The sequence below is a fragment of the Thunnus maccoyii genome, chromosome 3, assembly GCF_910596095.1.
Source record: "Thunnus maccoyii chromosome 3, fThuMac1.1, whole genome shotgun sequence".
Lineage (NCBI taxonomy): Eukaryota > Metazoa > Chordata > Actinopteri > Scombriformes > Scombridae > Thunnus > Thunnus maccoyii.
Genome location: NC_056535.1, coordinates 12,650,960 through 12,668,381, shown reverse-complemented (window position 1 = coordinate 12,668,381; position 17,422 = coordinate 12,650,960). Strand labels below are relative to the sequence as shown.

Below are 17,422 nucleotides of genomic sequence, written 5' to 3'. Positions count from 1 at the left end.
GGAGAGAGAGTAATGATAACTATATGCAAATAGGATAACAATGCTTTCATGTGGAAACAGGTGTGCTTCCCCTGCATTGAAATTCAGCTGCAGAGTGCTTAACCTCACAACAAGTCTTGCATTCTAAATTTAACTTTAGTATATGTATCAAAAGTACTCATTATGCAGGATAGCCCTTTACAGATTGCTTTACAGTATGTATTATATTCCTGGATTATTATTATGAATGCATTCACATGTAATCTGAATTTTAATGTTGAAGCTGGTTAACTTGAAGGTAAATTTAACTACTTTAAATATTATTAGGTGTTTAATTTATACCAATACATGATATTATATGAATGTTTTGGATAAAAAAATTAATCTGAAAAGTAACTAGCAGCTGCCAGTGCAGTGCAATATTTCCCTCTGAACTGCAGTAGAGGAAAGTACAATGTTGCATAAAATGAAAGCAAAAATGCAAGTTATATAAATAGTACTTTCATCACTCACATGTCAGTTTCTGATAAGGAATCTTGTCTATAATTGTGATTTGCTATTTTTAATGTACTTCTACTGTAATTGTATCTTATACCACAGGACAAGGATATGAAATAAAGAAAAAGGAATCAAAATAAAGTTTGCAGCACTTAAAGAGGCTCTGTTTCATTGCATAACCACATTTTCACTCTGCTACTCTCCTTCCCTTTCAGAGTGTCCAAGTGCAGGGTGTGTCGTGGCTTCTCTTCTGACAATCCCTACTTACCTGTTTTACAGGATTGGCCACTCCTGTCATTCAGAGCCAGAGGCGTGTTAGCTGGGTGGAGGGGAGGCTGGACAGTAAAAGTGAGAGTACAGGTTGAAGTGACTGAGAAAGATCCTCCCCCTGGCTCGCTACAGCCATAAAAGCAGGCAGAGTCTGCAGTCAGACACTCAGAGGGACTTGGCTCTCCTTTTGAAGGCTGCTCATCTTCAGTTCTCTGCTCTGCTTGACAACCAATACCACTGCAACAAGATGATGTCCAGGAAGGCATACTCAGTCACAAGCTCTGGTGGCAGCACCAGGAGGTCCCTTGCTGGACCAGCAAGCAGCAGCTACTCCGTCAAAAGAACCAGCTATGGGGTTGGTTCAGGTGTTGGCGGTGGTTTTGGTGGTGGTGCCGGTTTTGGCTCTGGTGCCGGTTTTGGCTCTGGTGCCAGTTATGGCTCTGGTGCCGGTTATTCTTCCATGAGTAGCAGTGGTTACGGTAGTGGAGCAGGCTGTTTCGTGGCTCCACCAATCACCGCTGTCACCGTCAACCAGAGCCTGCTGGCCCCCCTGAACCTAGAGATTGACCCCAGCATCCAGGCTGTCCGCACCCAGGAGAAGGAGCAGATCAAGACCCTCAACAACCGCTTTGCCTCCTTCATTGACAAGGTAAGTTCCTTTGAGCTCTGTGTGTCTCTCATGTCTTAAACAGTATGTATAATTTACTGCAGGCCTCATTATTTTAGTGCTGAGTACCTGCATCTTCTCCCCTGGCCTACATTTACCTCTAGCAGCTGTCAAAAGTGATTGTCTTAGTTTTGCCCTTTAACATGTAATTGAAAAAAAAAAAGAAACAGCAATTCACTTTTGGACAAACATATTCTTTTCACTGACAAAGCTTACCAAGCAAGAGAGCTATGAATCTTATCTCTGTGGTGTTGTATCCATCAATAAGTTACAGCCTCTGGGATTAGGGAAGCTTATAAAAATCTCAAAGTCTGTTCATGATCGTGACCCCATCTTACAGTGGCAGCTACATTCAAATACTACCTTTGGAAAAAGTTGGCCTGTGGTCTTGTCAGAGCCTGTGGTGGACTCTCTGCCCACTATCTAAACATGGGTGGGGATTATATTGCTGTGACTTGCCCATCCCTTAGCTAGGAGACTGGCAGAAGAGAAATACGATCTGTCTGCACCATGCCCACAGAGTCCAAAGTCTATCATTTGCACATTGCACCTATCACTTGGTTGTTATAGGCAACACAAGAGCAGTAAATCAACTCCTGCTTGTTTTCAATGCTACAATCACCACATGTATGCTTTTAATCGATCTATACAGTGTTTTCCTCTATATAGAGTGAGCCTCTTTGAACACTATCAGTTGGCACTTGGTCAGAAACATACAAAACAAAGCACTCATCCCATAATACTGTGGCTGCTTTGTCTTCTGTGGTTTATCTGCCACACCTATTTTTTTTTTTTTTATGGCTGGAGTGACTGTGTGGCCTTCATAGCTTAACAGAGCACGTAGGATGAGTCATAGCCACACAAGAGACACAATAGGTGAAACACTCAAAGCCACAAACAAATGTAACATAAAACATCTGGATAGAACATAAAGCATTATTTATTTCAAGAAAGAAGAATTGAAGATGTGTTGAAAACTTAGCGTTTAAGTCTCAAAATATCCCCTTTTACAACTTTTACAACTGCTTGAACACCAAGCATACAAAGGTATGAGTTCATGAGTTACAGCTGCTGTGACTATAGGGTGTGGCTATTCAGATATGTGTGTCTCTACTCAGTCATGCAGGTAAAGGTGAGGCCCTTTAAAACCCGATAAAGAATACCATAAACGGCACACCCTTTAAATCCTTTAAAATGATAAGATTTTTTAATCTCTATAGAGCCTGAAAAGAATTAAATTGAATCACCAGCCTATCTATAATCAATATTTGTATACTGTTCAACAAATAAAATGTAATAAAAAACAATCTTTCTAAAACATCTTTTGACAATCTTCCATGGCTTTGTGTCTCTACAGGTACGTTTCCTGGAGCAGCAGAACAAGATGCTGGAGACCAAATGGAGCCTCCTGCAGGAACAGACCACCACCCGCTCCAACATCGACAGCATGTTCGAGGCCTACATCGCCAACCTGCGCAGACAGCTCGACGGGCTGGGCAACGAGAAGGTCAAGCTGGAGGGAGAGCTGAAGAACATGCAGGGCCTGGTTGAAGACTTCAAGAGGAAGTGAGTGTTGGCATGATACGGCCAATAGTTATAACATATATCCAATATAGTGAGCAGATGTTCAATATGAAGGGGATGTCCTGATGTGTTGCCTTGTGTTCCAATAGGTATGAAGATGAAATCAACAAACGTGCAGCTGCAGAGAACGAGTTTGTGCTCCTGAAGAAGGTGTGAATAGATCAAAATAAAAATTTTCATGATGAGGTTTGATACAGTTTGGCCTGTTATAACACTTCATGTTTCTAAATCATTTTCTGTCCAGGATGTTGATGCTGCCTACATGAACAAGGTGGAGCTGGAGGCCAGGTGTGATGCTCTTCAGGATGAGATCAACTTCCTCAGGGCCGTCTATGAGGCTGTATGTACCATCTAATTCCACCAGTTTATTACTTCATAATACTATACTATACTATATTATAACCATTTGAGTTAAAGCTGATGGTCATCCAGCCATTTTATAAATCTGCAACAACTATTGGTTCTGTAGGAGCTTCGTGAGCTGCAGTCCCAGATCAAGGATACCTCTGTCATCGTGGAGATGGACAACAGCCGTAACCTCGACATGGACTCTATTGTTGCTGAAGTGCGCGCTCAGTATGAGGACATTGCCAACCGCAGCAAGGCTGAGGCAGAGACCTGGTACAAACAGAAGGTGAGTGAAAAGCAAAGCCAAGGTTTATCCCCTGTGTCTTTTACATTACACTTGCAGCACCTTGCACCCCTCTGGATTATGCTCTTGATACACCTTGTTGCATTTTTCACAACAGTATGAGGAGATGCAGTCCTCTGCTGGACAGTACGGTGAGGACCTTCGCTCAACCAAGGCTGAGATTTCTGAGCTGAACCGCATGATCGCCCGTCTTCAGAATGAGATCGAGGCAGTCAAGGGACAGGTATATTTCGAGAGCTTTTTTGTGGATGACATCATAATGTTTAAGATGATATGATTTATTAAAACATCTGTGACATAATTTCCTGCAGAGGGCCAACCTTGAGGCTCAGATCGCAGAGGCTGAGGAGCGTGGTGAGCTGGCAGTGAAGGACGCCAAGCTCCGCATCAAAGACCTGGAGGACGCTCTGCAGAGAGCCAAGCAGGACATGGCCCGCCAGGTGCGCGAATACCAGGAACTGATGAACGTCAAGCTGGCCCTGGACATTGAAATCGCCACCTACAGGAAACTGCTGGAAGGAGAGGAGAGCAGGTGGGATAAATTTGAATATCTAATGTGGTTTCATGGCTGCAATATTAGCCTCAACTCTGAATTAAGTATTAATTCTACATTATTCCACCATTAGGCTGACCAGCGGAGGCTCCAACGCAACCATCCATGTACAGCAGACCTCTGGAGGAGGTGGTAAGTGTCACATCCATATGAGTGGTACCTGCACTAACAGATCACACTGACAAATGGATGGATAAATGATAACACTTACCTGTTTTTTTCCCCTCTCTGCTCCAGGATTCACCAGCTCAAGCTCCGGCGGCGGATTCGGCTACGGTGGCAGCGGCTTTGGTGGCAGCGGCTTTGGTGGTTCAGGTTATGGTGGCACTGTCACAAAGTCCACAGTCTCAACAACCAGCAGCTCAAGGAGATACATGTAAAAAGGAGAGCAGTCCCTCTTCCCTTTCAGAAACTCTTGAATTTGTCCTTTCATGGTATTATGTAATATCATGAAATGTGTTCAACAAGAGTTGAAGATCCCAAAAATCTGTGATTCCCAAAATCATGTCTGATTAAAAACAATATCCACTGGATTGTGTTACACTGCCACCACTTTCATGCACTCAGTGCTTTTCTTACTCTGTACCATTCCACATCATTTATCAAGAGTTTCTGAAGGTAAACATGACCTTAAAACACACAAGGGCCAGGTCAGTTAGCAAGGCAAAATTTGTTTTCTTTCTGCACTGACATCCAAGAAATGAGAAAAAACAAAAAACAAAGGCCTTAACAGGAGTGTTAAAACTAGGCAAGGAAAACATTTGAAAATATGTGCTCATCAACTTACATACTGTCTGTACTGTAGTGCACTGATAAACTGCTGTACCTCAAATGGGCAGTGATTATATTTTTCATGCTCTCCATTTCTGTATTTGAGTGCTGATACTAGTGAAGGGAGCAAGTCACTGACCAAATCTGATCACTGGAGAAATTTTACATGTTTACAGTTAAGGTGCAAACTTTGAACTGATTGGTTATTGCCTTGTTCTTTTTACTGTTCTCTCAAATGATTCCCTGCTTTGTTTTACATTTCCTTGCCTTGATGCTAAAACCAGATTTATTTTGTGAAGGAGCAGCAAATGACATCAAAAATCTGAATAAAATAAATCTGAGAACCAAAGTTATTGTATCTTGTTTTCATTATTGTTGTTTTAAATGAAAGAAAGAGGAAGACGCAGTTTGGCTCCTTCAAGCCTTCTAGTTATTTTAACAGCAAGAAATTTCCACACTGAGAATTTCACATGAGGGCAGTGCTGTGCCACTTTTCCACTGCTTGGTTTGTCAGTCCTCCACAGATGCACCTACTATGTGTCAGGCTCCACATTGCCATTTTTTATCAAAATCATAACACATCATTACACATTATATAACCACTCAGTGAGAGCACATGCAAATTGGACTTACAGAAAACCCTCTGACATCTCATTAATTAATTAAAAGATAGGTTTGGGTTTTTTCTAAGGACGCGCCATCATGTATGTGGAAACACATGTTGATCGCTGTAACAATTCCTACTCTCCATACTCTTCCTGAATTACACTGTAAGAGATGGGGACCAAAATCTAGTGCCCTCGTTCTGTGCAAAACAGCATTCCAAAGTTTGTCTGAAAGTAATATGAAGCTTGAGAAGTCTTAGTAGTGAAATCAAGTTGATATCTTTTAAAGTTGCAGTTTATCTAGTATGAAATACCTTCTTTTTGTTTCCCTGGCAAGCTCCAGTGGAGGGATACAATCTGGTAGTTCCTGTTTGTTTGTTGTTGTTGCTGGCCTCCACTACACCAAGTAAACTTAAAAGTAGTTTTTTTTCCTCTCAAACTTGATAGCTGGATTAGTTTTGCAGTTTACGTTTTTTTAGAACCACAACCTGCTCTGACTCTGTGTTTTGAGTGTTCTGTGCGTGACATCTCAGAGCCGATCTCCAGCTGCTCCAAACCCACAGAACAGCCGAGAAAAGCACATTTTTATCCCCTTAGTACATATCTGGTAAGCCCACAGTGTTTGAGAAAACAACAGTGATTTGACTGTCTGCAAAACAGGCAGCTAACCTCATTTAAACTCCTCTGACATTAATCACCCAGCAGCATGGGGTTTTTGGCAGTTTCCTCATATGACGTTGCAGTGGAGTAGAATAGTTGTGGAAGAAGAGTTACAGTGATAGCAGGGGAGAGGTGAGGGAGGCTTCTGCAAACCCACAGCTGCTTTCTAAGAATATGTGGATGCTAAATGAGAGAATAAAGATCTGGAAGACTCCAGAAGCAAGCGTTTACTGGGCAGGTGATGTGTGACTGAATGTGTGGAGAGAAAAAAAGCTTTAATCACATGACGCACACACACAGAGTAGGAAGAGGGAGGGATGGAGGCAGATGAGGAGGAAGAGGGAGACGGTTCAGACTTCACTGTGACAGTAACAAATTATGGGCCTAAATGTTGCAAAAATGCTTCAATTTTTGCTGACTTTTTTCTCTTTGAAGTTTGACATGATCACTAGCTACAGGATCTTTGTCATCTTTGATAAATCCAGAATGTCATTAAAAGAAATAACATAGATGTCTAAACTAATGAAACAAAAATGATGGAAAACTAGACTGACATAGAACTGCTTCACATCTAGGGCCAAGCCAAGCATGTGTTTGTGCTGTTACTGTAAGCAGCCCACACAGACAAACACAGCCAGGAGGACACATGAGTATGATTCCACCCTCAGCTATTCCTAATGTAGAGTAGGAAATGATGAAGCATGAACACATACTGTATTTTCTCAAACCGATCACACGATTACACCCATAATTAGAAAGGGAAGTGTGTAAAAATGCCTGGAGAGCAACTTCTCTGCAAACTTGCCCGATTCACCGGTTACAGGTGAGGCAGTGAAAGCTGCAGGAGCTACTAACATGCATGTGCAACACTTACAAGCCTACAGGCTAAAAATGCACTGTGTTAATTGAACTGCACTATTTTATGCACACACAAGGGTGTATTTTTAAATGTGCCTCCTGCACTCACATTCTGTATTGGCAGGTCAACAAAAAAAAAAAAAATCCTTATTTCATCTTCACCTGAGGCTGAGAGTGCTGGCATTGACTGTACGTTCCAGAGGAATTAAAGTTAGGTTGACTCATAATAATGATACAGAGGCACACGCCAATACTGAAACTTGTAACATTTTATGTTCTCACCAAACCAGTTATATCACTACTACAATAATTATGGGTGATAAATCTTTTTCCTTTTAAGACAGCAGGAAATCACTTCTCCTGTTGTTTAAAAATGTTACATTTATTTGCATTCATCCTGACTGACAAATCAGCAAAGCATATGCAGCTGAAAGTTCAACCATTCTCAAGTCAACAAACCAGCTTAGAAAACACATACAAACCCAAACAAACAGCAATTTAGTAACATATGCATCAAGACCTGAGGAAATGTCTATAGGATGTCAATCAAGCTAGAAGGATTAAGAATCAGCAGTCCAACTACCGATTCTCCAGACAACACATCCACAAAGAGGCTGATTCTGCTGCCATTCAAATTAGAGCTGCTCAAACTTAGTTGTCTTTTAGTCCAACAAGCAGTGCACAACAATCTCTGCTGCGCACCAGTGGAACTATCAGTAACTATTGATTCTTCTGATGATCCAAGACGCCCTTGATGCGGAGTAAGAGGTGATAATGAGGCTGTAATTGAAAAGTATGCTTACATCTGTAATGTTGTGCATGACAGCACAAAGAGGGAGACTGAACAATAGAAGAGCACTGGTCATTACATACCCCAGAGAGCCTGATAATATGGTTTATATATGGTTTGTCCTTGAAGAGGATCACTGGTCTTATTGTTCTGCGTTTAACCATTTCTCTGTATCAGCAGCAGCAGATAACATATCTTAGAAAACAGGTAATGTGCCCCCATCTAATAGAGCTACAACCTTATAGGAGAGTACTAATAAAACAAGTCGTGCTGCTACAATAGAGACAATAAACTGGATTTATTGTGTTTCTTCTTTTGTGACTTCCTGCCTCCTTACTGATGTTCAATATATTAAGATTCCTCTCAAATAAAGAAAGTAGCTGGTGCTTAGGCCCTTAAAAGCCATCCTCTAAGCTCAGCACATACAGTACTTTAGCTGGGCATAAACCTGCAGGGTGTGATTTAGAGGATAATCTGAAAGACGTATTTGAAAAGAAAGGAAATGGTCAGTGCAAAGAAGCCAGGTGGAGCAAAAACACTCATTACATTATATAGTATGACCCCTAATAAACTGTTTTGCTTGAAGCATCAACTTGAAGTGTAACACAAATAAACCATAAAAGAAGACAAATAGATTTTCGGTTTTTACAGGAACAGAAAACATTTCTGTGCTTTATTTACCTCCATCAGAAAAAAAACTAACATGTAACATGAGACAATATTTCAATATTGACTTTAATTTCTTCATTACAAGCAGCGCACCCAAGTGGTTGACTCAAGTATTTGGGGATCAGTATGCTTTTGTAAGCAGACAGGCTACCTGCTGCCTCTTGATAGTGAGACATTTGAGTGGATTCTGTTTCAGGCTTCTTTACTTTGAGTAACTGTTGGAAAACTCCTTGAGGCACTTCCCGGAAAAATAAAAACTCACTCACAAAAATAGAGAATCTTTTTTCACATTTTTGCCACCATGGTTGATGAAAAGTTTACTAAAAATGGTAAAGCTTCTACTGTCCATCTACTTGTTTTTTAAACCCATACATCACACATTTGGAATTAAAGGTGCAGTGTGTAGAGTTTAGTGGCATCCAGCAGACTTGGCAGAAATGGAATATAATATTCATAAGTATGTTTTAATTAGTGTATAATCACCTGAAAATAAGAATTGAAGTGTTTTTGTTACCTAAGAATGAGCCCTTTATATCTACATAGGGAGCAGGTCACCTTCCATGTTGCACCGCTATGTTTCTACAGTAGCCCAGAATGGACAAACCAAATACTGACTCTAGAGAGGGCCTTTTGAATTTTTCATGAGTTTCGGGCCACTGTACGCTCTCCTACACGCTTGGAAGGGGAGGAGGAAGGGAATTGTATTCATTTGGTTGCAATCTGCAACACCACTGCTAGATGCCACTAAATTCTACACACTGTACCTTTAAGAGGCATGTCCATTTAGAGTCATTAAAGAAGAAACGGGGAAAAAAATCATACGACTGAAATACAAGCTGTTTGTCTGAAATCAAGATACCATAAGATATAACTGACAATAATAAAAAATGAAACTAATTATATGTAATTTGTCTGATTATATATAATTATATAATTATACTAATAATTTACATGGTGGGTGTGAAAATCTTATTGTCTGAGGACAATAAAAAGTTCTGCTCTCCTGATAAATGCTGTAATTTATCTAGACACATGACAAAAGATAGAGGTGAAATAAGTAGAAATGGATTCTAATTATTAATAATAATGAATGCTAACTTATTTACCATGATGAAGCCCTTCAGTTTGAATAAAAAGAACACTATGTGCTAACTAATAAAACACTACTAAGGCCAAAAAGTCTTCAATGTGTTAGTTAAAATGCAGCACAAGCAACAAGATCATTTCATTATTTTGGAATAAGTAAAAAAAAATCACTACAGGATAAAGTTATCTATCTAGCTATCTACTTATTTTTGACTGTACATATAGTATAATCAATAGTTTATATTATGATCATTTAACTAACATTAATTGAGTCTGGCAATTTGTGAGCTTTCATATTCTTATGGTTGTCAGACTACATACTTGTGGGTGCATGATCTCAATAAAGTTCATTAGGAGGCTGATCCTGCTGTTGAAAATGACCTTTGTTTTCTTTGCCCTCACTGCTGCGTGAAGAAGCACAATAATGAGCTATTGATTGAGGGGGGCTCTTCCCCAGGACTGGGAGAAATCCTCAGGAGTGATTGGAAAGATTGACCTTACCCTTAACCCGAGCCCAGCACCACGATCAATAAACATTACACCTTCCACAAACCCCGACACCTCGATCGATACCGGTGAATATCAGCAGCCGCGAGTGGGAACGCTGATGAGCAGTGCGCAGCATGTGCTGTGGGTAAGGGTCAAATCACTTAGTGTCTTTGTCAGGCGGTAATGAGGTGACTATGTGTGTGTGTGTGTGTGTGTGTGTGTGTGTGTGTGTGTGTGTGTGTGTGTGTGTGTGTGTGTTTATAGGAAAAAGACATACTGAAGTTACTGAGCATCATGTTGCACTTGACATCTTTTCAGGACAATAATACTTATGACTCACATATAGTACACTGGAGATTGTATGTGATGATGACTCTGTAACTCAAGAGAGTTAAGTTAATGGGATCCTGTTTACTTTCACCACAGTCAGTAAACAGAAAGAAAGTTGTTTTTATCAAGTATAATAAAAAAGCTCACACTCCACCACAAACTTTAGGTCAGAATAGCAGAAAAGTTAAGAGGAGGAGGACTTGAACAAGTTTCAAACTGAAAAAAAAAATTCTTTCAGTGTTAACAAGATGCATCTTTATTCTGAATGATGTCTTATTCTGATTATTAATTAAAATAAGAATGCAAATGCACATTAAATACAACCACCTGCGATCTTGAATGTGAATGGTGTTTAATTCAGCAAAATGATCACAACAGACATTTTAATTTGTATCAATGGAGAGATGATTACTCCCTGAGCCTGTGTGCCCACAGATATGAAAACAGAGAAAACACTATTAAAGATTTAACTCACAAGTCACTTGCTCGATGGCTTGAAGGCCCAACAAAACCTCGGCTACACTCACGCAGGTGTTTTCACTTACTGTGCCTGATTAGACCTCTTTCGTTTGTGGCTCGTACAGTCTGTGGTTAATTATCACCCCTCTCACTATCACGTTAGTTTTGTTGCACCTGCTAAGGTGGGACAACTCATTTAGTGCTTATTCACACCAGAAAGTGGCACATTGTAAATGATCTTTGACTACATAGAAGTCGTGTAACACAGCTACTGTGAAAGCTTTCACTATTTTGGTACTCTCCAGTCCATCAGATCTCTGCAGAGTTCATAAAGGTGAATCCCATGATTGTGGTGATATATATTAACAACATTCTTCATCATTCATCATCATTCTTATTTTTACAGTTTTATAGTTTGGTGAAATCAGTTAATTGCCCGCATAGCTCCACCCAACTTCAGCTGTGAGTATGTTATCTGGAGTCTGCAGTCTTATCAGTAATGATAAGTGAAAACACTTGTGTGGCTGTGCAGCGTCTTTAACTAACTTAGAGAATGGTTCGCAGATATGATTTCATATTTTTGCATGTGATAAATATGTATAGTATGTGTGTGTTTATTCATGTTCTGTTCCTGCTTTTTGCCTTAGTTGGAAATCAAGTATGATATAATAAACAAACATGTAGTTCAGAGTTTTGTATTAATCATCATTAACGTTGTGGTGCATGTGTGCAAGTGCAGTACACTGTTGTTTTAAGTTTACTGTGAACTTGTCCTGCACTCATGAGTATGTGTAATGACCTTAACTATGCAAATAATGACATGGATGTAAATCAGAATTTGCTTATTTGTGGTGGTCAAGGTCATGTAATCGTTATTAAATTATGTAATTATGGCTGTGACCTTTTTGGCATCGTACTGTGTAATACTTGCTGTAAAGGTTGTTAAAGGTCAATTATTAGTCCCATCAGTATTACACAAGAAAAATACAGAACAGTAATCTGTGGGTGAGCAGAGGCAGTTCAAAATAAATTGATAAATATGTGAGTTTATCAGCGAGGCAAAAATAAATGAAGAGAAATGAAACCATTTCATAGCCACATTATAAAGGCTACAGTAGTTTCAAACATGCAAATTGAGTAAAGCTCTAATATAACAAAAGTCACTTTGAGAAAGAAGTGATTTCAAAGAAAACTGCTTTCGGGCTGCATTTAAAAAAATCTCGGACCTCAGGTGTGTTTTTCCATTGTCTATACTGCAGAATGAGTGTGTAATGTCACAGTTTATTAACCCACATAGTCGGCAACTGAGTGATAGGCTGCCTTTTTTGTAACGCTGCTGTTCTGTGCCCTCCAGCTGATGTGTTGTAGCTCTTGTCCACTGTTCAGACTTAAATGGAAGGAGATTTATAGTGATATCAGCTGTGCTCTTGGAGCTTTGGCCTCAGTGAAAAGAACATTTTTAAGGAATTATTTTTTCTAGATGTGATTGCTAATCTTATTTCCTAGTTCCATGTTAAAGACACAACAAAAGCACTCGCCTTGCCCTTTCAATTCCGTTTTGGTGTATGAGGAGAGACACTTCCTTTACCATTGTTGACGCTCACCAGAGCATGCGTTAAACTAACACCCTGAGTGTTTGCTTATGTGTCCAACAGCGATAGGCTATTTCTCTGCTCCACAGGCGCTGTCTCTGTCCTCAGTGACACGGCAGTGTGTTTGAGTGATGGTGCTTTGAGGCGGGACAGACAGACATGAGGAGACGGATTGTCTATGCCAGGGCTCCGACACCAACCTATTCAGCCGGTGGGAAATGATAGATGCCAGGGCTAATTTTAAACTCTGTGAACTAAATTCCTGTTACCAGAGGTGGTGATGGGTAACTGGGGCACAGCTGGAGGGTCTAGATAAGACCCGCACTCACCTGTGTCTCCACGCCTTCTTTGCCCTTTCAACTGCCACACGCTGCAAAATGTTTAATAATTATGGGGTGTTCATGATTGATTGAATTGAGTGAATGTTGGGGGTAGGTGCTCAATGTGATGGGTCAGGTTTTTGGGTGGCACAGATGTCACTGAGGTTGCCCTGACGTCATGTGCAGCTGCTGGACCGGACAGAATATGTTATAGTAAGTCAAAGCTGCACAGGATGAACTGCCGAACTGCAATACCCAGAAATCATTTGTGCTGACATCACTAAACTTAACCAAATCACCAGAATAAAATGTTGGCATTGTATGTTTCTGCAAACCATGGGTATGTTGAATGTCTACGTTTCAATGTTGGCCATTATCAGTTGAATATTGATGTTTTATGATTTGATAACACTGTGGTTAAAGTTTGATTAGGTTTAGGCATAAAATCCACTTGGTTAGGGTTAGGGAAAGGTTATGGTTTGGATTGAAATAAAAATATAAAATAAAATAAAAATGGCTGCAAATATCCCGACGTCTCACTAAAAACACCCAGTTTTGTCGGTTGAAAGGGGAAGCGAGCAGTGGTTTCGAGGTGGTGCTCTCTGCTGATTTCCAACTTTCTGCCAACAAACTGTCTAGCCATCTGCCAAACCTTCTCCTCCTAATAAGAAAGTCAGCTCATATAGATCTACGTCTATCTATGTGAACTACGTCACTTTAGAAATGTTGATATGCTACATATTATGTGTGTTGAAACGTAGATACGACACTGCATGCAACAGCCTCATGCTTAGCAACCTAGCTGTGATGCTTTGTACTGAAAGAAAACCTAAAACAGTAGAGAGACATAAATTGGTTAGATTATATTTTGATAAAAAGCGGGAAAAAATAACGAGAATACCAACTTTAATTTAAAAAAAAAAATTGGTATCAGAAAGCCTTGAAGAAAGTGCAGTAGGACATGCTTCCTCTCAGGTTTGAGCATATAATCAACCTTATCGTCATAGGAACATCATTATTGGATGATTCTGCAAAACTGCAGATTTTGCTCATGAACAATGGGTTTTTTTTATATCTGAAGATTTTTATGCCAGCCATTATTAAGGTTAGAGAAAGATCGTGATAATGGCAAATGAATTGTGGTTAAGGTACGGTTAGGCAACTAAAACATCTGTTAAAGGTTGCGTTAAAGTAAGGTGATTACATTTAATAAGAGGGCAATTGTTGTATGAACTTTGATCTCCTGCATGAAAGTCAAATATGCTACACCCACATGCCCATCTACATAAAGGACACACTACTTCCTACATCGCCACACACTTGTGCATTGGACGTATCATCCAATATGAACTTCAGTCCTCGGGAAACTAACACAATTGAAGTTTCTATTTCACTAATGTGTTTATATAATTCATATGATTGAATGTCAGTGGAGAGTTAAAGTTCAGAAATTCATTTTAGGGAAAAAATCTACAAATTTTCAGATAAAGGGATTAGCTCAATCTCAACAGTTTTAATATAAAGTGTTGTTTAGCACAGTTAAAAAGTTAGTGAAACTGACTCATGGACATAATGTTACTTGAGTCCTGGTAGTGCCACAGCCTCACATTTACCCTTTACAATGCACCATTCATAGAAACCCCACAGTGCAATACTTCAGTGTGCTACACTGCAACAAGCCTGTGTGCTCAATGACCTGCTCACAAGACAAATTCATTTAATTGGATCACACAAAAGCAAAGATGTTTGGGACGAATAAAGCTGCACTGCTGCAGCCGCTGTAGTGGACATCAGCCAAATGCATTTTACAGTGCTGACTCTGTAGTTGGCTGCTGCTTGTACCGTATCTTTTCTCTAATGATGCTGCAGAGTATTATGTACCCCAACAGCTTGCAAAATTTTTTTCTGATGTAAAAGAATACATTGTAATTAATATATTTTACTTTCTTTTAATTTCAATTGATCTAAAAACAGACACCGATGTCTCGTTTCTTCAATCAGTTTTTCTTTCACAGAAACGTTTCACAACAACCAGCTTGACTCACTTAGTTTCTTTGTGGAGGCATAAAACTGTGATTGTTTATTCTGCCATAACTGGTTCATTATTTCACTGCATGTATCCTGCAAAGCATCATTAGTCCTGATAAACAGCTCTTTTAGCTTAGAATAAATGACATTTTAATCACAATCTGTCATCTTAGCAACATCAGCAAAGCTTTCATTAAATATATAACAAATGGACGAACATTTTACTGCATAAAATGTTAATATTAAACATTAATTGGGCCTATATTTTGTCATGTTTTGTAAGCAAGGACACAATAAAGCATTTTAAACTATACAGCATTAGTCTTCACAGTGTTATTCTGAAACTGATAAAGGTTTGACCTTTTAAATATTTCCAGCATGAGATTTGACTACTAGGCCTCCTTAATATACAAGTTTGTTAAACAAAAAGTTTTTAAATGCAGTGTGTATTGATGTGTTATGCCTTGGGACCCTGTGGAATGTGGCTATCTGGACTCATTATCAGACGAATCAATGCGCCTGCTGATGTTGATTGGTGTCTTTGACTTTGCAATCTATTGCATGAAAATCTCTATCGACAGCTGGAGCAACAGGCCATGCATAAAAATCTGAGTCAGTGGAAAACAATCGTAAAGGAAATTCTAAATTGTTAACTTTTAATGAGATCTTACTTGTGTTTGGCTTTGTTTCATTCTTTCCACCATCTCTCCTCTTGTTTCAAAAGTTGTTTAAAAAAATCATCCAAGAACTACGTCCCTTTATTAGTGTTCTGTAAAACACTTGAAGACATTTTATTTTGTATAAAAGCCATTAATGCTTAGAGTCACAACTCAGCAACCAAAGTGAGACTGCAGATCATGTGAGGATTCAAAAATGGTTTGCCATTAAAATTTCAAAAGAATATTTATCTTTAAGTATTTAATACAACTTTTGGGCAATTTTTAAGGATAAATCTGAATTGAAAGAAAGTTTTGAAATTTCGAAAAGACCATCATAGATTTTGAGTTGCGGTTTCATTATGCACAGCTCCATCCTCCTCCTGAGTATTGTCATTTATAGATTTGACTACTCTATGATTTCGACAAGAATAGAATAGAATAGAAAGATCCTTATAAGTAATCCAAACACAATCTGTTGTTGAATTCTCTTGATAGTTTATCTTATGTAACACACAGATGTGTCAGTTGAAACAAATTTCACAGCCTTGGCCTAAATTCAAATGACAAATTCTCCTTCCAAATAACAAAACATGAAGGATCTGTTCAGTGTGCTTGCTAGCTGAATTGGAACCGTTTCACAATTAAGCCCCAGGTGAGTCCAGTCTGTCGTGGTGATGGAGGATTTCTCCTGGCATGAGCTGATAAAAACGGTCCCACTGTTCATTATGGCACCCCGGTGATCGCGCTCTGTCCAGTTCCTCCCTGTGTCTGATCATCACAGCACAAACTCCCTGCTCGCCCGCTCGCCAGCAGCTGACGGGGTGTTTAAGGGAGACGAATGAGCGCTGACCTTATCAGGTAATAGATATCCCATAGTGGAAGAATGGGTAATTGTTCTGGGTTTTCATTTTGCCCTCTTTCCTGTAGAGCTTTTTTTTTATGGCACCAGAGGGGAAAAATCTCCCCTGGTCATCACTTCATACACACCCACACCACTGACAAACACAGGGGAAATTTCACCAGGCTTCGCTTTCATTTGAAAGAGACAGATCAGTTGAACCTGGCTCAACTTTTGTCACAACACAGCAAAATGTCATTCAGCAAGGTGCCATGCTGCTCAGGTTTAAGCATACATTGCTCATACAATAGATAATTTTGCAACATGAACAGCAAATTTCTACTGTTTTTTTCTGATCGTCACAAGGGAATATAAACTCATTGTTGCTGTCATAACTTTCCATAGTTGTCGGAGTCTTTTCTTGCATGCTTTGGTATCACTATCATTGGTAGCTTCATAAATATAATTATTTAAACTAGGTAATTAGAAAGTTTATAACATATCTTTAAAAATGAATGCAAACCTTTTCATTTTGCTTTTTTTTCCCTCCAAATTTGAACTGGCAATTGCGATTGCTGCAAGGACATGATCCCTCAACAGTTTCCCATCAACTGCTGCTGCTGAGTTCAAACAGCTTTGATTCCAGCTTATCTGCTTCCTTTAAATATGATCAGAGGGTAGTGTGTCAATAATGTTAAAAAGTGCACATGACATAAGAGTTTAACTCTGTTGACAAAGTTTCCTAAGCTAGATATCCTTTTTAAACCTGACTTGAACATTACTAACTTTTCATACATTATGGCTTCTCTCAAAACACATATTCCTATTTCAAGCAGTTCCAGCCTAATTCCTAAGTGTGAATGGTACAAGGCTCACATGCTGGTTTCAGATCACCCATCATGTGGCCATGATCAGCAAACATATTTGTCAAAACTGACTGAACAGGTGTGCCACATTTGCAAGTCTGTATATGCACGTGTGTGTGTGTTTGTGTCGTCTGGACTTTTCCTCCAAATTCCCTCTTGTTTGCATTTGCCGAAGTGCATCCATATGCTGCACATGTAT

At 39.5% G+C, this 17,422-nt stretch overlaps 1 protein-coding gene and 1 long non-coding RNA gene across 2 annotated transcripts; one reads left to right on the top strand and one right to left on the bottom strand.

The window, feature by feature from the left end:
* The first annotated feature begins 887 nt into the window (after nt 1-887).
* On the top strand, nt 888-5,135 carry LOC121894656 (keratin, type II cytoskeletal 8-like). Its single transcript, XM_042407390.1, has 9 exons — nt 888-1,396; nt 2,772-2,980; nt 3,088-3,148; nt 3,243-3,338; nt 3,468-3,632; nt 3,748-3,873; nt 3,962-4,182; nt 4,277-4,335; nt 4,441-5,135. Exons 1-9 carry the CDS (start codon nt 995-997, stop codon nt 4,581-4,583), a joined length of 1,482 nt encoding a protein of 493 aa, XP_042263324.1. The 5' UTR covers nt 888-994; the 3' UTR covers nt 4,584-5,135.
* LOC121894657 lies at nt 4,075-11,021 on the bottom strand. Its single transcript, XR_006095593.1, has 3 exons — nt 10,937-11,021; nt 4,415-4,530; nt 4,075-4,162 (listed from the first exon to the last, which is right to left on the bottom strand). It is a non-coding gene; the product is annotated as an uncharacterized LOC121894657 (long non-coding RNA).
* Nucleotides 11,022-17,422: the final 6,401 nt, after the last annotated feature.